This window comes from Hyla sarda, chromosome 2 (genome assembly GCF_029499605.1).
Source record: "Hyla sarda isolate aHylSar1 chromosome 2, aHylSar1.hap1, whole genome shotgun sequence".
Lineage (NCBI taxonomy): Eukaryota > Metazoa > Chordata > Amphibia > Anura > Hylidae > Hyla > Hyla sarda.
Window position 1 is genome coordinate 82,289,877 of NC_079190.1, and position 24,405 is coordinate 82,314,281.

Consider the following 24,405-nt stretch of genomic DNA (forward strand, 5'->3'; position numbering starts at 1 on the left):
TGGGTGGCATAAAAAAACTGGACAGTTCTGAAGTGGCCAGCAATGAGTCCAGATCTAAATCCCATTGAACACCTGTGGATAGATCTTAAAATTGCTGTTTGGAAAAGGCGCCCTTTCAATAAGAGAGACCTGGAGCAGTTTGGAAAGGAAGAGTGGTCCAACATTCCGACTGAGAGGTGTAAGAAGCTTATTGATCGTTATAGGAAACGACTGATTTCAGTTATTTTTTCCAAAGGGTGTGCAACCAAATATTAATTTAAGGGTGCCAATAATTTTGTCCAGACCACTTTTGGAGTTTGGTGTGACATTATGTCCAATTTGTTTTCTTCCCTCCCTTTTTTAGGTTTAGTTCCAATATACACAAAAGGAAAAAACATGTGTATAGCAAAACATGTGTTACTGCAATCCTTTTCTGTGAGAAATACTTAATTTTCTTGAAAAAAATGTCAGGGGTGCCAACATTTACGGCCATGACTGTATATCTGTATGGACATATTTTGTTTTCTTTAGGTACTCTAAACTACAATGGTGGCTTTTCCAATTAGTTCTTCATGAACCATAACATAATGGATTTTTTTTGCATATGCATAAAGTGGTATTGAGCTTTCCCCAGATACGTTTGCTATAATAATGTTAGAACATTTAAAAGACAAATTTGCATACCAACCACAGAGTGTGAAATACGTTCAATAACACGAGATTAAATAATGTCAAGCAAGACAGCGGCAATGATTTCATTTCATTGCAATCTGACTAATTCCACAAGAGACATCCATGATTCTATTTATTATGGCTTGGTCCAATGCTCGCTGGCTTTCCCTGGCATGGAAAATGATTCGCCATTAGAAAGGCGATGTGTTTTATAGACCAACGACCTTTTAAGTCCTGCCAGGGCTGTCTGGGCGAATCAGTCATTTGCTGTTGACACAGTGTGATGGTTGGAGTGTGAAAAGAACAAACATCCGAGATCGGGCTTTATACTATGCACACAACAGTTTTGTCATCTACATATAAAATACCATTTATTGTGACCTTAAAAGAGCTGGTTAAAAGGTTATGGAGATAAGCTGAGGAAGGAGACTATGCTAGAACTGAGTGCATAACATTGAGATTCACTTGATACAGGGTGCAAATTTGTGTGCATTGTTTTCCATAGAAAACCACTGTGGCCACCTTGGTGACTGTCCATTCTGTCGTAAAGTTAAATATTAAGGGGCCTCTCTTCAGATACAAATATTTTTCACAATGGATACTCACCTCACCCTTTCCCTGCCGCAGTACCTGCTTATCTTTACTTCCTGATCTCATCTTCACACACAGGAAATACTTGCTCAGCCAATCTGTGAATGGCTGAGTATTTCCAGTGTGCTCAGCAAGTAGAGGGTCCGAGCAGCAGCAAAGAGGGATCAGTGAGGTGAGCAACTTTTATTTTTCAACTAGTCTGTTTCCTTTAAAGGGGTACTCCCATGGAAAACTTTTTTTAATCAATTGGTGCCAGAAAGTTAAACAGATTTGTAAATTACTTATATTAAAAAATCTTAATCCTTCCAGTACTTTTTAGGGGCTATATACTACAGAGGAAATGTTTATCTTTTTAGATTTCTCTGATGTCATGACCACAGTGCTCTCTGCTGTCCATTTTAAGAACTGTCCAGAGCAGGAGAAGATCCCCATAGCAAACATATGCTGCTCTGGACAGTTCCTAAAATGGACAGCAGAGAGCACTGTGGTCATGACATCAGATAAATCTAAAAAGATAAACATTTCCTCTTTAGTATACAGCCCCTGAAAAGTACTGGAAGGTTTAAGATTTTTTAATAGAAGTAATTTACAAATCTGTTTAACTTTCTGGCACCAGTTGATTTAAAAAAAAAAAATACGTTTTTCACCGGAGTACCCCTTTAATGGAAATCTGTCATCAGTTTCTGCACTAACCTGTTGGTACAGGCAGCTGGTGAAGGTGACACTGATGACAATGGTACTTACCTCATCCTGCTCCATGGGCTGGTTCACCGGCTATCTTTTTTGGTATCTTCCGCTCTGGGGCCGACTTAAAGCATAGGTAGAGCTTCGTGATGTCACCGCTGCTGTTTTCTAGCAGCGAGACCCAGCAGAGAGGCAGGAGCGGTGACATCACAAAGCTCCATCAATGCTCCAAGTAGGCCCCAGAACGGAAGATACAGCAGAAGATAGCATGTGAACCGGACCACGGAGCTGGATCAGGTAAATATGGTTGTCATCATTGTCACCTGCACTACCTGTCTGTACCGACAAGTTAGTGCAGGTGACACTGATAACAGATTTCCTTTAAAAAAAAGTTTTGCATCCCCAGATGACCCCTGACATAGTGAATATAAAAGTTGAACATTTTTTTTGATAAAATATTACATTTTGACATCGATTTTACCTCCACAGCCGTATTATACAGTTCATATTTCTAGCTCAGCGTTACAGGTAAGAAAATCCTTAGATAATGCAAGTCAGCAACATCCCTCATCTCGAACAGGTTTGAGGGGGTCACAAAAGATCCAACCTAGCTCTACCATTAAAACACTTTCCTTTTACGACAGGATCCTGTATATATCACTCTGTCTATTATTTATTTCCAGGCAACCTAGCTATGTTGTTCAAAGATATGTTGCCTAAATCTCCCGGATTACAGAACAAAGAGAAGACGGAGAGAAGGAGATGTAGGAGCTGACATTTGTGTTTCTGGAGGAAAATCTCATCAAGTGCTTTAATCCACATGATACTTTCTATAGATGGGAATATCAAATACTAAAACTTCATAAAAGCCAAGACGGTGACAACTCAACAAAGGGAGACAGACAGCGGAATGGCAATTTATGTGGAAGCCACAAACAGAATGGATGGCTTTGTGGGTTGTGTTGCATATCATGTAAAAGATTAGATGTGATAGGATATTTATTAAACATATTACCGTAAACCCAATTCCACAGCAGAGTACTATACAATAAAGTAGTAGGTTAGTGAAAAGGATCATCATACTGTGTGTTATTGACATTACACTGGTTCCAATATACTCACCCAACACACATTCCTAGAAGGCTCTTTTCTAGACCTGTGAATATAGAAAAAAAAAATCTCAGTTCAATGACTATAGAATTTCTGAATTAAATACATGTTCATTTGCTTTTAATATATTTATTAGCTCATAAATGAAAGAAAACAAGATAACAGTAGAGCTTACTGCACACTGCTTTATTACTGAATGTAAGGTATGCCTGTCATTTCAGATAACTTTTCAGGATAAGTTGTCATGTGTATGTACATGATGAGGTTTTTTTTTACTATATTTTCCCTCTGTAAGCTGGGCTAGCAGGTGGAGACTAGCTGCTATGATGTCTCCTATACGCCGCACATACAGAAGAGGGGGTATCCTATTCCACTACAGCATTCCCTCAGAAGCAGCAGCATCAAGGATATTATAAAACAGTACTAAGTAATCTATGCATTCTTTCTGTCTTCTTCTGGCACTCTTTAGCCAATCCCCCCTACATTTTTATAGGCAGCATATAACTTAATCCTTCAGTGAGCTCCTTTTTAAGCTGTGAATGATAAAATTAAAGTGGATGGCAAAAATGGTGCCTAATAAGAAAAAAAAAGTGGCATTTGTCTGATACAATACATTATTGTTTGTACTATTGATTTTTGCAATCAACAGAGGCCATTTAATGTATAAAAGTATGCAGTAAGCTCTTAAGCTCCCTCTAGTGGGGGTTGTATTTAGTCAGAACTTTATGTTTTAGGTCTATGACTTTGCAGGGAATTTAGAGCCCTATATAGGAGCTTGGAACTACATAGATATAAAAAAAAAAAAAGAGAGCCTATTCATATATGTTCATAGTACCCTGGTTAACTACTGCGCCACTATCTCAACTGCAATGAAACCCCACTACTGTGCAGGCATTATTTGATATCCTAGAATTTGAATTTTTAATGTAATAGTTGTAGGTCTGTTCATTTGATTGTCCTTGATGAACATGTGTCTTTTTTCAACAATACTATGTAGTATTCCTAAAATTATTATCACGTCAAAAATGGGTGCCAAAATGTGGCACTTTTTGGGGCCTCTGCTTTCGCAGAGGTCATGTCCATTACCTTGTGAGCTCCATCCCTTGGTTAATTAAGGCAAAAAAATGTCTTAAAAATGTGGCCTAAATCATGTAAGACAATTTTTTTTTTTGGTGCAAATTGCACAACATTTTAAGATTTTTTGGCACATGCAGTTTTATTCCCCACTCCAATGTTCCCCAGTGTTCAGGGTGGGGTCACTGGTTGCCATTGAGTCCAGGTGTGTGGACTCTTAATTAGCAGCTGATAAACAGCTAGCCCTTTGCATTCACTTCCAGGCAGTGGAGGAGAGGGGTGGTATCTGGTAACTATAAAAGCAAGTACACTAAGCGATTGTTTGAGCTAGTGATTATGTGTCTGTATACAAGAGTATGAAGTATACAAGTGAGTGCAAATATAAAAGTGAGAGGGACTTAAAATTAAGGGAATACTGTAAGAAGTATTGTGAGCACTGAGTGCATTTTTGTGAGTTTTTTCCCCCTCTTTCTCTGTCTGGGAGGAATACAGGTGGAGAGTGGGTGGAGTAGTTAAATAATTAGCAGCTGATAAATTGCAGCTGTTTGCAGCCAGCTAGCCCTTTGCATTCACTTCCATGAAGTGGAAGAGAGAGGTGATATCTGGTAACTATAAAAGCAAGTACACTAAGCGATTGTTTGATCTAGTGATTGTGTGTCTGTATACAAGAGTGTGAAGTATACATGTGAGTGTAAGAATAAAAGTGAGAGGGAATTAAAATTAAGGGACTTTAAATTCAGGGAGTTTAATGGAAATATGTCCAGTGTGCATCTTGCACAATGTATGCAATCCTTAAATAGCAGTTTAAGGGGCATATTGTTGTGCGAGATGTGTGCAAGTTGTTCATTTGGAAGCCCAGATCCTGGATCTAGAAGAGCAACTGGCAACACTGAGACGCATTGACAACTTGGAGAGGAGTCTCCTGCTCACTGAGCAAGTACTCTCTGGGGTATAGGTGGGGGAAGATAGTGGGACAGAGGTGCAGGACAGTCAGGCAGCTAGCTGGGTTACAGTTACAAAATGGGGTAGAGGGAAAAGTGTCAGGGAGGCTAGTCCTGAACTGGCACACCACAACAAGTTTGCCCTGTTGGCAGATGAGGGGGATGCCATTTCAGAGCTTGCAGTACTGCAGAAGGACTCTGTCTCTGACCGCCAGGGGGGGTGTCTGCTCCAGTAAGGAGGGAGGGAGGAGTGCAGGGCAGGCCAGACAGGTACTGGTACAGGGGACTCAATTATTAGGGGGACAGACAGGGTGATCTGTCACAAAGACCCGGATCGCCGAACAGTGAGTTGTTTTCCTGGCGCTCGAGTTCGGCACATCGCGGATCGAGTTGACAGGTTGCTGGGTGGGGCTGGAGAGGACCCAGCAGTCATGGTACAAATTGGCACCAATGACAAAGTAAGAGGTAGGTGGAGTGTCCCTAAATATTATTTCAGGGACTTAGGCCGCAAGCTTAAGGCAAGGACCTCCAAGGTAATATTTTCTGAAATATTACCTGTACCACGAGACACACCAGAGAGGCAGCGGGAGATTAGGGAGGTAAACAACTGGCTCAGAAGCTGGTTTAGGAAGGAGGGGTTTGGGTTCATGGAGAACTGGGCCGACTTTGCTGTCGGAAACCGGCTCTACCGTAGGGACGGGCTGCACCTCAATGGGGAGGGTGCAGCAGTGCTTAGGGAGAAGATGGCCAGAAGGGTGGAGGAGTGTTTAAACTAGGGACTGGGGGGGGACCTACAACATAGAGGGGGAAGATAGTGTAAATAGAGAGGGGGGACTTATTAATATACCTGGGGGTGGAGCGGAGGGAGGGCTTAGAATATTTAATAGCGATAAGGCTTCATAGGAAGAAAAAAGATACACCATTGAATTGCATGTTGACTAATGCCAGAAGTCTGTCCAATAAAACAGAGGAACTGGAGTGGTTGATGTCTGAGGAGGATTATAACATAGTGGGTGGAGACTTGGTTGGACGATAGCTGTGACTGGGCGGTAAACATACAGGGTTATAGTCTATTCAGGAAGGATCGGACAAAACGGAATGGGGGAGGAGTTTGTCTTTATGTGAAATCGAGTCTGAAGGCCGCACTGCGGGAGGATATATGGGAGGAAAACGATAATGTGGAGTCATTATGGGTAGAAATATATGGAGATGAAAATAAAAAAATTCTGTGCAAGTAGAAGGACGCCTAGGAAATAGTGATCAGAATATAATACATTATAATTTGTCATGCAATAAGGGAATCTCTTGAGGGGCCACAAAAACAATGAACTTTAGGAAGGCAAAGTTTGATCAACTCAGAGAAGCCCTTAACAAAATAAATTGGGATAATGTCCTAAAAAACAAGAATACTGACACTAAATGGGAGACTTAAAAATATCTTAAATTCTCACTGTAAGATGTGTATACCTTATGGGAATAAAATGGTCAGATATAAAAGAAAACCAATATGGATGAATAAAAATGTTAAGGGGGCAATAAATGGCAAAAATAAAGCATTTAAACTACTAAAAAAGGACGGCAGTGAAGAAGCATTAAAGATCTATACAGAAAAATGTAAAATATGTAAAAAACTGATAAAAGCCGCAAATATAGAGACAGAAAGACTCATTGCCAAAGAGAATAAAACTAACCCCAAAATGTTTTTTAACTATATAAATAGCAAAAAGATTAAAAATGAAAGTTTAGGAGGAAATTATAAACGGGGATCAGGAAAAACCAAATATATTAAACAAATTCTTCTCCGCTGTATTCACCGAGGAAAATTATATGCCAGGTGAAATACAGCGAGATAAGGTAAACTCCCCAGTACAGGTCGACTGTCTAACCCAGGAAGAAGTACAGTGCCGCCTACAAAAAATCAAAATAGACAAATCACCAGCTCCTTATGGCATTCACCCCGTGTTCTAAAGGAATTATGTAATGTAATAGACAGACCCCTATTTTTAATATTCAGGGATTCTATAGTAACAGCGACTGTTTCCCAGAATGTGGTACCAATATTTAAAAAGGGGTCAAAGATGACCCTGGGAATTATAGACCTGTTGGTTTAACCTCAGTTTTATGTAAATTGTTTGAGGGTTTTCTAAGGGATGCTATTTTGGAGTATCTTGATAAAAATAAATGTATGACTCCATATTAGCATTTCATTTTCCTCAGTGAATACAGTGGAGAAGATTTCCTCCTCATCATTTTTTAAAGGGCCTACACTTTCATTTTTAACCTTTTTGCTATTTATATAGTTAAACATTTTGGGGTTAGTTTTACTCTCTTTGGCTATGAGTCTTTCTGTCTCTATTTTCATGAGGGATCGATCCTGTCAAACTAACCTGATCAGCTTTTATGAGGAGGTGAGCTCCAGACTGGACCAGAGGAAATCGCTGGATGTCGTATATATCTGGATTTTTCCAAAGCATTTGATACGGTGCCACATAAAAGGTTAGTATATAAAATGAAAATGCTTGGACTGGGGAGAAAGTGGGTAAGTAACTGGCTCAGTGATAGGAAACAGAGGGTGGTTATTAATGGTACTTATTCTAATTGGGTGACTGTTACTAGTGGGGTACCACAGGGGTCAGTCTTGGGTCCTGTTGTATTTAATAATGACCTTGTAGAGGGGTTGAATAGTAAAGTAGCAATCTTTGCAGATGATACTAAACTCTGTAAAGCGGTAAACACTATAGAGGACAGTGCACTGTTACAAATGGATCTGGATAGGTTGGAGGTTTGGGCTGAGATGAGGTTCAACACTGATAAATGTAAGGTAATGCACATGGGGAAGAAAAATTCGGGCTGGGATTATGTAGTAAATGGGAGAACACTTGGGACGACTGATGTGGAAAAGGACTTAGGCGTTTCAGTTAATAGTAAATTTAGCTGTAGTGACCAGTGTCGGGCAGCTGCTGCTAAGGCAAATAAAATCATGGGGTGAATCAATAGGGGCATAAATGCCCACGACAAGGAGTAATTCTACCGCTGTACAAATCACTAGTCAGACCACACATAGAATACTGTGTACAGTACTGGGCACCAGTGTACAAGAAAAATCTAATGGAGCTGGAGAGGGTTCAAAGATGGGCAACCAGGGTAATACAGGGAATGGGAGGATTACAGTACCCAGAAATATTATCAGAATTAGGGTTATTTAGTTTAGAAAAAAGAAGGCTTAGGGGAGACCTAATAACTATGTATAAATATATCAGGGGACCGTACAGAGATCTCTCCCATTATCTATTTATACCCAGGACTGTATCTATGTTATGCGCTTCGGCCACACACGCTGGCCGTGAGCACATGGTCCCCTTACCTTCTGCTGCCCACGGGACTGGGACTCACATCGCGGGACGCGCCCGCATGTGAGCCCCAGTCTGTCACTCTCCGGGCGTTTCTCCTGCCTCTCTGCTCCGGCGCACGTGTCCCCATCCCCTAGGGCGCGTGCGCGCCGGAGCTTTAAGATTTAAAGGGCCAGCACGCTCATTAGTGTAATCCACCTGTGGCTCATTTATAAATTCCTCCACCCTCCTCAGTTCCCTGCCAGATCTTTGTTGCCTTGTGCCTTTGAGAAAGTGTTCCCCTGCATTGCCTTGCCGTGTATCAGATCTCTTGCTCTTGTGACTTGACCTTGCTCCTCTGCCGCCTGCCTACTGAACTCCTGCTTCGCTTTGACTACGCTACTGTGCCGCCTGCCCTTACCATCTGCTATCCAGACTACGAGCTGCCTTATTCCTCCTGTGCCTCGCATCTTCTCAGCCGCCTGTGTGGTCGAGCCTTGCCAGGGGTAGCGACCTGGGTGCTGCCTGCCGCAGCAAGTCCATCCCACTTTGCGACAGGCTCTGGTGAAAACCAGCAGCACCTTAGACTCCGCTCCCTGGTACGGTCCGAATCATCTGCCACACAGGTCCAGCGGATCCACATCCACCAGGGTTCCTGTCTTTAGAAACGTGAGTGTTACAATCTACAACAAGGGGGCATCCTCTACGTCTTGAGGAAAGAAGGTTTCTACACCAGCACAGATGGGTGTTTTTTACGGTGAGATGGTGGAATTGTCTGCCAGAGGAGGTGGTCATGGTGAACTCTGTAAAAGAATTTAAAAGGGCTATGGATGCATTTATGGAGAATAATAACATTACAGGTTATGGATTCTAGATCTATATGGACAGAAGGTTGATCCAGGGATCTAATTTGATGCCATATTTGGAGCCGGGAATTAGTTTTTTTACCTCGAGTATGAGGTTTTTTTTGCATTCATATGGATCAACTCAGTAGGGACTCATTAGGGTTATAGGTTGAACTTGATAGACTCTGGTCTTTTTTCAACCTTATGAACTATGTTACTATGTAAATACCCATCAGAATGGCTGATGAAGACCATAGGGTGACGCCACCCAAACGCCATGGCAGTTGAAATAAATGGGCCCAGAGTCTGTCCGAGCACGGACATATCGGCATGTCATTTTGACAGTTTCCCAACGTATCCGTACCTTGAAGACATTATTCGTTGGGTGAACGAGGCCTAGAAAGTGTTGCGGGACCCTGCTCCCTACACCTGCTTCATGCTGCCCATGGTATGGGCAGCATATAAAAGGTGACAGTCTCAAAACCTCCTTTTAACATGTCACTGGGGTATATGGTCACTAATCAAATGGAATTCTGTTTCGACAGGATGCATTCCTCAATAAGGTTATGTAGGATTGTAAAAGCATGACAGTTTTTTTCCTTTAAAAACAAACAAACAAAGTGGAAAAACACCCCAAAATAAATACACCACCCCTCTCCACAGGTTGAGCATGGTATCACAACTCAGCTACATTGACTTTAAAGGGGTATTCCGGTCTTAAATATCTTATCCCCTATCCAAAGGATGATGTCTGATTGTGGGGGGGGGGGGGGGCCCGCCGCTGGGACCCCCTGCGATCCTCGTGAAGCACCTGGTATTCTGTGTTGGGCGCTTCTCCCGAGACGGAGATGTGATGTTATGCCGATGCCCCCTCCATTCATGTCTATAAGAGGGGGCGTGTTTTCCTTCCTTTATAGGACTTGATCTCTCATATTTCCAACCCTTCTCCTAGTACTTCTTCTATTTTTTGTCTGTACAATAAAAGGGTATAAGGAAATAGTGTGGAGATAACACTACATACACATGCTCATTCCCTGTATGGGATACAGCCTCATATATTCTCCGTGTCTGTAACTAGACCCGGTTCTGAATAGATTTTTTTTGCAGATTCTGGGTTTGCGACACAGAATTATTAGGTGTCTACTGAGCTATAAACTAATAAAAGGGGTTTTACCACCAGGGAAACTTATCCTCCATCCACAAGGTTTCCTAAGGGATGAACTTGAATCCCACAGACAATAAATGGAAAGAGACGTGAGTATGCATACCGCAGCTCCATTACGGGGGTCCCAGCGGTCAGACCCCTGCCATCAGACATTTAGCCTATATCCTGAGAATAAGGGGATAAATGTCCATGGTGGCATAACCCGTTTAAGACAAACGAAGTACACATCAGAAGAAAACATTCATATGTGTAATAGTATACCTATAGACTGTAACAGGACACTTCAGACTGCATAAATGTTGGCACTTGGAGAAATGGAAAAAATAAGTTATATTTACTTGGGGATGACAAAATAATCCCTACTCTACATGCTAAAAGTTAGAAACATGGCGACCAAAAATGGCCATACATAGAACAAATAAACTAAGGTTAAATGATAAAATGGTTGTTAACTATCATCATTATGTACAAAGTACAAAGGGAACTTTTCTAACATGAATTGTTCTATTGGCATGGTTCATACATGTACACAGATCCAAGAAAAGGCCAGTATTTCTTTGTTCAGCTACTGCGCCATTTAAGCCTTTTCCATACAAGTGGTCCAACACTACTACTATATGTAGTGGTTTTGAGTAAATCCTGAGAAACATACTGGAAACTCAGATTACCTGGTATCACTTGTTTCTTCCCAAGCACCACCACAAGTGGATCCCGAGATAGGGAGCTATCGATCACGCGGCCATCATCAAGTCTTCCCTACGGACACAAAGAAACATATTCAATGTTAATCCTAATGAAACACAATAGGGGCAAGTTACCAAAACTATCTATGCTTTAGTGCAAACTTAGAGAGACAGTCTTCAAAGCATTAAAGGGGTACTACCGTGCTGAAAACTTATCCCATATCTAAAGAATAGGGGATAAGTTGCCTGATCGTGCTGGGTACCGCCGCTAGGGACCCCCGCGATCTCGCACGCAGCACCCCGCTCTCATCAGGCCCTGGAGCGAACATCCGCTCCGGGTCTGATGACTGCCGATCAAGGGGCCGGAGTATCAATACTTCACAGCTCCGCCCCCGTGTGACGTCAGGCTCCGCCCCTCAATGTAAGTCTATGGCAGGGAGCGAGACAGCAAAGGATAAGTTTTCAGCATGGTAGTACCCCTTTTCAGCACGGTAGTACCCCTTTAAGTGGTGGCTCAAGCTGTTTGATAAGTCTGGTACATTGTCAGGATTCGGCTGGCTGGAGGTGGATCCTCTGTGCCAGAGAGGGATTGGCGTGGACCGTGTCGGTGGACCGGTTCTAAGTTGCTACTGGCTTTCACCAGAGCCCGCCGCAAAGCGGGATGGTCTTGCAGCGGCGGTAGCAACCAGGTCGTATCCACCGGCAACGGCTCAACCTCTCTGACTGCTGAGATAGGCGCGGTACAAGGGATTAGACAAGAGCAAGGTCGGACGTAGCAGAAGGTCAGGGCAGGCAGCAAGGATCGTAGTCAGGGGCAACGGCAGGAGGTCTGGAACACAGGCTAGGAACACACAAGGAAACGCTTTCACTGGCACAATGGCAACAAGATCCGGCAAGGAAGTGCAGGGGAAGTGAGGTAATATGGACAGGGAGCAGGTGGAAGCTAATTAGGCTGATTGGGCCAGGCACCAATCATTCGTGCACTGGCCCTTTAAATCTTAGAGAGCTGGCGCGCGCGCGCCCTAAGGAGCGGAGCCGCGCGCGCCAGGACATGACAGCCGGGGGCCGGGACAGGTGAGTGACTTGGGATGCGATTCGCGAGCGGGCGCGTCGGCTATGCGAATCGCATCCCCGCCGGCAGTGTCAGTGCAGCGCTCCCGGTCAGCGGGTCTGACCGGAGCGCTGCAGAGAGAGGAACGCCGCAAGCGCTCCGGGGAGGAGCAGGGACCCAGAGCGCTCTGCGTAACAGTACCCCCCCCCCTTAGGTCTCCCCCTTTTTTTGTCCGGTAATTGCTTCACGTGGGACGAGGACACTGGGAGCGATTGTAGGGTTTCCTCATCAAAGGCAGGCAGTTCAGAAGGAGTGGGAATGGGGAGGGAGGGCAGAGGGTGAAGCTTGGCACGGGGCAGAGTGTTACCAGGACGGGGGCTATGAGGAGGCAAAGCATAGTCCTGATAGGCCTTGGGGAGACCAGGTGTAGGAGGAGGCACTGAGGCTTGCCTGACGGGACTGGGAGCAGACGTGAGGCATTTCTTGCGGCAAGCAGGGCCCCAATTCTTGATCTCCCCGGTGGTCCAGTCAAGGGTGGGAGAATGATGCTGGAGCCATGGCAGACCGAGGAGGACTTCAGAGGTGCAGTTGGGAAGGACGAAAAATTCAATCTTTTGTGATGGGGTCCAATGCACATTAACAGGGGTTCTGTGCGGTAACGCACAGTACAGTCCAACTTTACTCCGTTGACCGAGGAAATGTAGAGCGGCTTGACGAGACGGGTCACCGGGATGCAGAATTTATTCACAAAAGAGTCCAGAATAAAATTTCCAGAAGCACCAGAGTCCAAGCAGGCCACGGCTGAGAAGGAGGAGTTGGCAGAAGGAGAAATCCGCACGGGCACAGTGAGACGTGGAGAAGCAGACTTTGTACCAAGAGACGCCACACCCACGTGAGCTGGGTGCGTGCGTGCGTTTCCCAGACGTGGAGGACGAATAGGGCAATCCACCAAGAAATGTTCGGTACTGGCGCAGTACAGACATAAATTTTTATCCCTACGGCGAGTCCTCTCTTCATGGGTCAGGCGAGACCGATCCACTTGCATAGCCTCCTCGGCGGGAGGCACAGGGGTAGATTGCAAAGGATACTGTGAGAGAGGTGCCCAGAGATCAAGGTCTTTTTCCCGGTGGAGCTCCTGGTGTCTCTCAGAAAAATGCATGTCAATGCGGGTGGCCAAATGGATAAGTTCTTGCAGGTTGGCAGGAATCTCTTGTGCGGCCAGCACATCCTTGATGTTACTGGATAGGCCTTTTTTAAAGGTCGCGCACAGAGCCTCGTTATTCCAAGATAATTTCGGAAGCGAGAGTACGAAATTGGATGGCGTACTCGCCTACTGAAGAATTACCCTGGACCAGGTTCAGCAGGGCAGTCTCGGCAGAAGAAGCTCGGGCTGGTTCCTCGAAGACACTACGGACTTCAGCGAAGAAGGACTGGACTGTGGCAGGATCATTGCGGTCCCAAAGCGGTGTGGCCCAAGACAGGGCCTTTCCAGACAGAAGACTCACTACGAACGCCACCTTAGACCGTTCTGTAGGACATTGGTCCGACAACATCTCCATATGTAGGGAACATTGAGACAAGAAGCCACGGCAGAGTCTAGAGTCCCCATCATATTTGTCCGGCAGGGACAAGCGGAGGCTAGGAGCGGCCACTCGCTGCGGAGGAGGTGCAGGAGCTGGCGGAGGAGATGGTTGCTGCTGTAGCAGTGGCAGAAGTTGCTGTAACGTGGCGGTCAACTGCGACAGCTGCTGTCCTTGTTGGGCAATTTGCTGCGATTGCTGGGCGACCACCGTGGTGAGGTCAGCGACAACTGGCAGCGGGACCTCAGCGGGATCCATGGCCGGATCTACTGTCACAATTCAGCTGGCTGGAGGTGGATCCTCTGTGCCAGAGAGGGATTGGCGTAGACCATGTCGGTGGACCGGTTCTAAGTTGCTACTGGTTTTCACCAGAGCCCACCGCAAAGCGGGATGGTCTTGCAGCGGCGGTAGCAACCAGGTCGTATCCACCGGCAACGGCTCAACCTCTCTGACTGCTGAGATAGGCGCGGTACAAGGGATTAGACAAGAGCAAGGTCGGACGTAGCAGAAGGTCAGGACAGGCAGCAAGGATCGTAGTCAGGGGCAACGGCAGGAGGTCTGGAACACAGGCTAGGAACACACAAGGAAACGCTTTCACTGGCACAATGGCAACAAGATCCGGCAAGGAAGTGCAGGGGAAGTGAGGTAATATGGACAGGGAGCAGGTGGAAGCTAATTAGGCTGATTGGGCCAGGCACCAATCATTGGTGCACTGGCCCTTTAAATCATAGAGAGCTGGCGCGCACGCCCTAAGGAGCGGAGCCGCGCGCACCAGGACATGACAGCCGGGGGCCGGGACAGGTGAGTGACTTGGGATGCGATTCGCGAGCGGGCGCGTCCCGCTATGCGAATCGCATCCCCGCCGGCAGTGTCAGTGCAGCGCTCCCGGTCAGCGGGTCTGACCGGGGAGCTGCAGAGAGAGGAACGCCGCGAGCGCTCCGGGGAGGAGCAGGGACCCGGAGCGCTCGGCGTAACATACATTTGTAGACTGTTTAGACCACCTACTAGTAGGCATACTTTGTGCAAGAATCATTCACCAAGTTATGGTGCATTTAGGTTCATCCGCAATCTGAGCTGTGGTTGGTTGCTATTGGTTGCAGCTGAGCTGTGATTGGTTGCTATGAGCTAATTAGACAGTTTTGTCCTCATAGAGACTGATAAATCTGGGCCTATGTGTTGACATCAAAATACAATGGATTTATGGATGAATCATTGTGATTGTTTATAAAGTATTGTGTCCACAAAATGGTATAATAAAATAGGCTATTGTTATATTTGCATTACAAAAATAATAAACTAGAAATATAATTATAATATATGTCTTGCAGATCTGGGGTTCTGGGTTCAAATCTGACCTAAGTTAACATCTGTATGGAGTTTGTGGGTTCCTCCTGTGTTTACATGGGTTAACTATGTGTACTCCTTTTCCCTCCCTCTCTCCAAATACATACAGATAAGTTAATAGGTTTCCTTTTGATTTAGCACTTGTGTGAGCCTCAATGGGGAAAAGGTGAGTGATGATAATCTCTGTACAGTGCCGCAGAACATGTTGTCACCATAGGATCAACTAGAAATAAGTCTGTCGCCCCCTTGTGTATCAGTTACAGTATTAAAGGAGTACTCTGGGATAGGAGGGTTTAGGCAAATTTACCAGTCTGTCAAGGATAAAAAAAAAAATCAAGCATTTACCTACTTCCCGCCGCCTCCATTGTCTCGCTGCAGTTTGCGGTACGCTCCTCTTTTTATTTCCCTGTGGTCAACACGTCATGCTGCAGCTCAGCAATCACTGACTGCAGCAATATTCTGCCTGTAATAGCTGGGCTGCAATCTGACGTATTAAGCCCTGGCATCAGTCTTCTTTCTGGTGTCGAGGCTTAATATGTCAGATTGCAGCCCATGCGGAACATCGATGCATGACATGTTGACCACTGGGGACTTGGTCACACCAGGGACTGCAGCAAAACAACTGAGGCAACCAGGGGAGCAGCGTGAGGTAAGTAAATGTTGTATTTTATTTTTTTTTTTATCTCTGACAGATTGGTACTCCTTTAATATCTTAAGGGAACCGGTCATCACTTTCATGCTGAACGAACGTGTCATCAGGGTGGTCCCCTGCAGTTTCTCTCTGCCCCACCAGCCTTGGTTGATAGATCTCTCCCTATATCTGAGCACGGAGAGCTCTATCAATTAAGACCAAAAGGGGGCGAGGAGAAGCTGCTAGGGACTGCCCAATAACTCGTTTTTCGAGAAGTATGGAAGTGATGACAGGTTTCCTATTTGACAGATTTGACAGATTTTGGGGCCGTTTAATTTCATCATTTTCAACGACACATCCCGTTTTCACACCACAATGTGCGGCCAATAATAATGATTTCTTTGGAAGTACAAAACATGGGCTCAGCCAACGTACAAACCTGATGATTGGCCCGTGTAAAAGGACCATAAGCCTAGGTTCAGAACTGCCTTGGTGCGTCCATGGAAGGTTCTGTCCAAAATACCAGACAAAACAGCACAGCACGCACATTTATTTTGTTGGGATAACTGGCAGACACATGCCATAAGCCTGACAGACCCCATTAACCCCTTAAGGACCCAGCCAATTTTCACTGTAGGACACGGCCATTTTTTGCACATCTGACCACTGTCACTTTAAACATTAATAACTCTGGGATGCTTTTACCTTTCATTCTGATTCCGAGATTGTTTTTTCGTGACATATTCTACTTTATGTTAGTGGTAAAATGTTGTCGATACTTGCATCATTTCTTGGTGAAAAATTCCAAAATTTGATGAAAAAATTGAAAATTTCAAATTTTTTTAACTTTGAAGCTCTCTGCTTATAAGGAAAATGAATATCCCAAATAAATTATATATTGATTCACATATACAATATGTCTACTTTATGTTGGCATCATAAAGATGACATGTTTTTACTTTTGGAAGACATCCGAGGGCTTCCAAGTATAGCAGCAATTTTCCAATTTTTCTCAACATTTTCAAAATCGACATTTTTCAGGGACCAGTTCTGTTTTGAAGCGGATTTGAAGGGCCTTCTTATTAGAAATACCCCACAAATGACCCCATTATAAAAACTGCACCCCTCAAAGTATTCAAAATGACATTCAAAAGGTTTGTTAACCCTTTAGGTGTTTCACAGGAATAGCAGCAAATTGAAGGAGAAAATTCAAAATCTTTATTTTTTACACTGGCATGTTCTTTTAGACCCAGTTATTGAAATTTTACAAGGGGTAAAAGGAGAGAAATCTTCCTGAAATGTGTAACCCAATTTCTCTCGAGTAAGGAAATACCTCATATGTGTATGTCAAGTGTTCGGCGGGCGCAGTAGAGGGCTCAAAAGTGAAGGAGCGACAGTGGGATTTTGGAGAGTGAGTTTTTCTGAAATGGTTTTTGGGGGGCATGTCACATTTCGGAAGCCCCTGTTCTGGTGCCAGAACAGCAAAAAAAAAAAAAAAAAAAACACATGGCATACTATTTTGGAAACTACACCCCTCAAGGCACGTAACAAGGGGTCCAGTGAGCCTTAACACCCCACAGGTGTTGGACGTGAAAATTATTATTATTTTTTTTCACTAAAATGCTAGTTTTCCCTCAAATGTAAAATTTTTACAAGGGATAATAGGACAAAATGACCCCCCAAATTTGTAACCCCATCTCTTCTGGGTATGGAAATACCCCATGTGTGGACGTCAAGTGCTCTGCTGGCGCACTACAATGCTCAGAAGAGAAGGAGTCACATTGAGCTTTTGAAAAGCAAAATTTGCTGAAATGGTTTTTGGGGGGCATGTCCCATTTAGGAAGCCACTATGGTTCCAGGACAGCAAAAAAAAAAAAACCCACATGGCATACTATTTTGGAAACTACACCCCTTAAGGCACGTAACAAGGGGTCCAGTGAGCCTTAACACCTCACAGGTGTTTGACGACTTTTCGTAAAAGTTGGATGTGTAAATTATAATTTTTTTTTCATTAAAATGCTAGTTTTCCCTCAAATATAAAATTTTTACAAGGGGTAATAGGACAAAATGCCCCCCAAAATTTGAAACCACATCTCTTCTGAGTATGGAAATACCCCATGTGTGGACGTCAAGTGCTCTGCTGGCGCACTACAATGCTCAGAAGAGAAGGAGCGCCATTGAGCTTTTGGGAAAAAAATAGTTTGGAATGGAAGTCAGCGGCCATGTGCGTTTACAAAGCCCCCCGTGGTGCCAGAACAGCGGACCCTGCCACATGTGACCCCATTTTGGAAACTACACCCCTCACAGAATTTAATAAGGGGTGCAGTGAGTATTTACACCCCGCTGGTGTTTGACAGATCTTTGGAACAGTGGGCTGTGCAAATGAAAAATTAAATTTTTCATTTTCACGGACCACTGTTCCAAAAATCTGCCAGACACCTGTGGGGCGTAAATGCTCACTGTACCCCTTATAACATTACATGAGGGGTGTAGTTTCCAAAATGGGGTCACATATCGGTATTTATTTTTTTGCGTTTATGTCAGAACCGCTGTAAAATCGGCCAACCCAGTGCAAACCACCAATTTAGGCCTCAAATGTACATGGTGCGCTCTCACTCCTGAGCCCTGTTGTGTGCCCACAGAGCATTTTACGTCGACATATGGGGTATTTACGTACTCAGGAGAAATTGCGTTACAAATTTTGGGGGGTCTTTTTTTCCTTTTAACGCTTGTGAAAATAAAAAGTATGGGGCAACACCAGCATGTTAGTGTAAAATTTTTTATTGTTTTACACTAACAAGCTGGTGTAGCCCCCAACTTTTCCTTTTCATAAGGGGTAAAAGGAGAAAAAGCCCCCCAAAATTTGTAGTGCAATTTCTCCCGAGTACTGAGATACCCCATATGTGGCCCTAAACTGTTTCCTTGAAATACGACAGGGCTCCGAAGTGAGAGCGCCATGCGCATTTGAGGACTAAATTAGGGATCGCATAGGGGTGGACATAGGGGTATTCTACGCCAGTGATTCCCGAACAGGGTGCCTCCAGCTGTTGCTAAATTCCCAGCATGCCTGGACAGTCAGTGGCTGTCCGGAAATGCTGGGAATTGTTGTTTTGCAACAGCTGTATAGTGGTCTCAAACTGTAGCCCTCCAGCTGTTGCAAAACTACATATTCCAGCATGCCCAAACAGCTGTCTGGGGATGCTGGGAGTTGTAGTTTTGCAACATCTGGAGGGCTACAGTTAGAGACCACTGTATAATGGCAACTCACCGGCTTCCGTCGGATCCAGCCGCACGTCATCGCCGCCTGCCGATCTCCGTCGCCCGCCCGGATCGGTAAGTGGATCTTCGGCGCCGGTCTCCTTTCCTTCCCCGTTCTGCCCCGCTTATTGTGGGTGGGCAGGACGGGGAAAACGAAAGTTAAAGGGTAGCTCCCACCATCCTATTTATTTTTTCTTTTTTTTGCTAGCTCATTTCCGCCCCCGCTATGGCACTAGCCCGTTCACTCCTCCCCCCCCCCCCACCCCGCATACCCCGTTCCCTCATTACACTTGCAGTTACTGCAGGGACAGCGCCGGCAACGAGGCGGCGGCGGCGATGTGCGGGAGGAGTGGCCTCCCAGCCAGTGGCCGGGGAGCCAATGCGCTTGCTCCCGCCTGTCTGATTGACAGGCAGGGAGCGAGTGCAGCCTAACTGAAAAAGGACTGATTGCCACTACAAAATCAGTCCTTTTTCAGTGGCCGGTTTTTAAATGTAAATTAAACCTTTTTAATGAAAAAAAAAAAAAAATAAAAGTATATTAGAGATATGTTGTAGTACATAAGTACTACAACATATCAAAAAATAAAGTTGGTGACAGTGCCCATTTAACCCCCCCCCCCCCCGCCCCCGATCTGCTATTGGTGGTCGCGTCTAGACCACCAATAGCAGGGATAGGAGGGGTGGCACCCCTGCCACCTCACTCCTATGCCTTCAGGGGGATCGTGGGTGTCTTAGACAACCGTGGTCCCCCTTATATTCCGGGTCACTATAGACCCGTAATGACCCGGAATCGCGCAAATCGCAAGTGTGAATTCACTTGCGATTTGCCGTGATCGCAGACATGGGGGGGGGGGGCTGATGACCCCCCTGGGCGTTTGCACAGGATACCCGCTGAACGATTTCAGCCGGCGTCACGGTCCGATCCCCGCCCGCCGGGCGCCGGAATTCTCCATGACGTACGCGTACGTCTTGGGTCCTTAAGTACCAGGTTGTCATGACGTACGCGTACGTCAAGGATCCTTAAGGGGTTAAAGTCAATGGGATCCTTTGGGCACAGTGGATCCACTTGCCCTGTTTTTTTAAACATTCTTTTGCTCTGAAGAGGAAGCAGATAAAAGATTAAAACAACACAGAGTCTAACCAGTCGCATCATAGAGAAAAGTACATTTTATAAATGGAGATTTCCGCTCTATATGGCTTAAAATCATGCGCCCGTCTCTGCCAGGTTGTCCAAACACTCCACAATAATTACCCAACGTGAAGCCATCGCTGCAGTGAAATACAATGGCCTTACGCTTTAAAGGAGATTTTATCCTCTGTTTACTGCCGCAATTACAATATTTATAGCTATAACAAGAGCCAAGGAGCAGCCGTCTTTCCTCCGGTTATCATAAAACAGGTTGTTACGGCAATTACCTGCTTTTTATTGAACGCTATAATGAGACAGAGATGGACGTCTTATCTCATACAAGATGGAGCTCGGATCACCATTTGTTTCCTGCAATATGTATCGTAAATGGAAGATATATGTTACAGAAGTGACGTCATTACATGGCCGCCGCTATTACGCCATAGTGAGACCATGTACTTTCACACTGAAACATGCCAGATACACCTGAATAAACATGGACGTACATGATGGGTTACAATAATATATATACAGTCACCCCACAACAAGCAAAGCAATTACAGAAACATACAATAATGGTCATTGCAAAGAAGTCGGAGAACATTCCGATTCAGAACACTCCACAATATCACAGTTGGATAGGGGATAAGATGTCTAAGCGCCGGAGTACCCCTTTAAGGCCAGGACTGGTAGGGAGACCCCTAGTGGTAATTTATTCAAAGTGGAAAATTAAATAGAAAGAAGCATATTTTTTAATAACATGCTATTGGAAAGTTATTCTGCATACATTAATCTATAATATATCATTTTTTTGATGAAAGGTACCCCTTAAGGCTAGGTTCATATCTGCTTCAGAGGCACCTGATTCCATTTGACGTTGGCAAACTGAGCCGGCTGAATCGCTACACAACAGACATGGATGGAGTATCATAGACCCCCACTCACTTTAATGGGATCCGTCGGGTTTTCGGTTCGTATGTGCCATTTTGCAGGCATCTAAGGGTCTATTCACACGGCAGAATTTCCGCGGCAGAGCTCCGCCTCAAATTAAAGTCCATAGACTTCTATGGGATTTCGCACTCCCATTCACACTTCTGAATTTCCGCAAGCGGAAATTCAGAAGTGTGAATGGGAGTGTGGAAACCCATAGAAGTCTATGGGCTTTAATTTGAGGCGGAATGCCGCAAGGGGAATTCTGCAAGTGTAAATTCTGCCGTGTGAATAGACCCTAACGGAACAAACAGATACTGCATGGTGTTTTTTTTTTTGTTTTTTTTGTCCCATTATTCAAAAACAGGATCTGTAACTTAGCCTAAGTTGATATTGGGAGTAGAAATAAACTGATTTCTTGGCTGGTGATGGTATCTAGGCCTGATATAAATGAAGATTTTGCAGCCCGGTGCACGAAGAAGAAAAACCTCCTTCTCAAGCACCGCCATAATCTATATCTTTTTTTATGTCAGAACGGCAGCAGTGCAGCAATCTAGATGAAAGCCGAAAAAAAAACTTTCATGTGTTCATTCCATCTTCTATTGTCACTTCCAGCAAGTCAGCACAATTGAAGGCTGGCATGAAACACCCGGAGATTGCTTGGCGTGTCAATATTAGGGTTTCTGGAGGGGTGACTAGACACCCAGATATAATACACACGATGTGACAGCAGATAATTACCCCTCAGTCTGAAACATCACACTGCAAGTTATTCTTTCATATTCATGATGCTTGAGTTATGGCCTATTTTGGGGGGAAAAAGAAAATGATGCGCCATCAATTCCTGACATCATCTTATACAGATTCTGAGCGGAATAGGTGGTTTTATTACAGATCAACCTTTAATAATAAATTACCTTCAGGTCAACAAGGGTATTGTCAGTGAATCCATTTTACCTCCAGATATATTCTGTTCTGCTCCGAATAGATAACAAAATACTTTTCCTAACAATGTAAATCCCCATTTTCTAACCCCTTAACTGACCCACGACTGAGATATATATATTGGAATAGCATCAAAAAGGTATACCACAGTGTGCCAGTGACATGGCAATTAGGGATCGAGCGATTATCGGTTTGGCCGATATTATCGGCAGATAGTCACGATTTTCGACATTATCGGTATTTGCAATTACCTTGCCGATAATGCCCCGCCCCCCCACCCAGAGACCACCGCCGCTGTCCCATTGCCTCCCCTATCCCCGGTTTTATAATTACCTGTTCCCAGGGCCTGCGTTACTTCTGGCTCCTGCGACGTCCTGCGCGCTGCGCAGCGCAATGACGAGTGACGTCACAGTCATTGCGCACAGTGACAGCTCAGGACGCTGCCGGAGCCAGAAGTAGAGCGGACCCCGGGCCCAGGTTATTATAAAACCGGGGATGGGGGAGGCAATGGGGCAGGGGCAGTGGTGGTTAGACTAGGGAGGACCCCAGGACAGGCAGGGGGAGAGAAGCAGGTGGCGGCAGCTGTCTCTGGCCCCGCAAAAGCCGCTGCAGTTCATTGATTTAAAGCGCCAGCTTTAAATCATTGATCTGCAGCGGCTTCTGCGGGGCCGGGGAGGGGTGTGTGTGAAATAGCCAATAACTTATACCGGAATATCGGTATAAATTATCGGCTATCGGGGGCGTGGCTTGTGCAGCGGTCTGAGCGGTCGCATGTAGCGGTAGCTCCCGCATCGAACCTGGGATATCTTTCTCCTGTTTAGTATCCTGACTCCCGAGACACCACCTGGACGTACCGGAACCATGGGGCGCACTAATAAGGTTGACCAGAACCGGAACAAAGATAAATCTGCAGTGGAAAAGCTGCAGGAGTTTGCACGGGGCCCTGTCCAAGATGGCGCCGGCAGCGCGGCCTGCACGGCCCCGGAGGATGTGGAGGACGATTCTCCTGAGTCCGGAAGCCCCGAGGACCCCGGCTCGGACCTTACCTTGAAGCAGGTGACAGAACAACTACTCCAAGCGATCTCGTCCTGCCAGACGACGCTCACAGGGAAGCTGGAGGAGGTGAAGGTGGACGTGGGCCTGCTGCGTCAGGACCTGCAGAATGTACGAGGCCGGTTGGTGCAGGTCGAGGACCGCGTCTCTACTCTGGAGGATACGGTATCCCCGATGCCGAATACTATCTCCATGTTGGAAACGCAGCTGTCCATGTGCAAACAGAAGCAGGATGATCTGGAGAACAGACTGCGAAGGAATAATGTTCGCATCATTGGACTACCTGAGCGGGCTGAAGGTCAGGCGCCGGCCATATTTGCTGAGCGGTGGTTCCGTGAGTTGTTCCCCAATGCCCCATTCTCCGTGGCGTTTACAGTTGAGAGGGCCCATAGGGTCCCGGCCCGGGCTCCACCACCTGGGGCCCCTCCTAGGCCGTTCTTGGCCCGTATCCTGAACTGTAACAACCGTGATTTATTGCTGCGTCAGGCTCGACAATTAGGGGACATCACATTTGAAAGTATCCTTTTTCCCAGACTTTTCTGCTGATTTACAGAAAAAGAGGGCAACCTTTGCTACTGTGAAGGCGCGTCTTCGAGAATTGCAAATTTCTTAGTCAATGGCATATCCTGCCCGCCTGCGGGTACAAGATGGAGATCGAGCGGTTTTCTTCACTGATCCAGCGGAGGTGTTGGAATGGCTGCGCAGAAGGAGAGGAGCTTCCCCACGCATGGTGGCATGAGTGATCCTGCTAGTCCTGATCCCTTTATTCATGTTTGCTCCCCGTTACACAGCGCCCTGGCCCTGATGGGTGGTAGTTGAAGCCATTCCCGGTGGTGGGAGGGAGACTCCGCTTTATTGATAACATCCCGGGTTCACCCCCGTATATAGAAGTCACCTTTATTACATCTACAGACTATGGTGAGCTTGTTATAGCTGGTTGAGTACTGGACTTGGGTTTTTGACTATGTGTTTTCGTGGGATGCTACGGTATCTCAATTTTTGGGTTTTCAATTGGTTAATGGTTTTGGACCGCACTTATGATTTTTTGCTGGGGAATGTATGGTATGTGTTGCTTCTGGGGGGGGGGGGTGGCCTCGGGGGGGGGGGGGGAGGGGAGGTGGGGGGGTCTTGACTTTCTGTTTAATGCTCTTTTTTGTTTTCTTTAATGATGGCTGCTTATAGAGTGATGTCCTGGAATGTTAGGGGATTGGGGTCCCCTAAAAAGAGGGTACTAGTTTCTCATATACGGAAATTTCAACCACAGATAGTGTGTCTACAAGAGACGCATCTCGTCCCATCCAGGTGTCACCTCCTGGGGAGGCCGTGGGTGCAGTGGCAAGCTCACTCCTGCCACACGTCCTTCTCACGGGGTGTCTCCCTGTTGATACATAGATCCCTTAGATGGGAGCCC

The 24,405-nt window shown here is 45.5% G+C and overlaps 1 protein-coding gene and 1 long non-coding RNA gene across 3 annotated transcripts in view; one reads left to right on the forward strand and one right to left on the reverse strand.

Annotated features, from left to right (window-relative positions):
* Window positions 1-24,405, reverse strand: part of FKBP11 (FKBP prolyl isomerase 11) — a 47,773-nt gene that overhangs the window by 12,175 nt on the left and 11,193 nt on the right. The window contains exons 3-4 of one of the 2 annotated variants that reach the window (XM_056562261.1): window positions 11,059-11,146; window positions 3,049-3,082 (exon numbers count right to left, since the gene is read on the reverse strand). In XM_056562261.1, coding sequence (XP_056418236.1) covers window positions 3,049-3,082; window positions 11,059-11,146 — 122 coding nt within the window. The remainder of the gene's footprint in view (window positions 1-3,048; window positions 3,083-11,058; window positions 11,147-24,405) is intronic. The other variant, XM_056562262.1, reaches the window with a different exon arrangement.
* Window positions 2,022-3,017, forward strand: LOC130358690 (uncharacterized). Its single transcript, XR_008889620.1, has 3 exons — window positions 2,022-2,223; window positions 2,416-2,454; window positions 2,610-3,017. It is a non-coding gene; the product is annotated as an uncharacterized LOC130358690 (long non-coding RNA).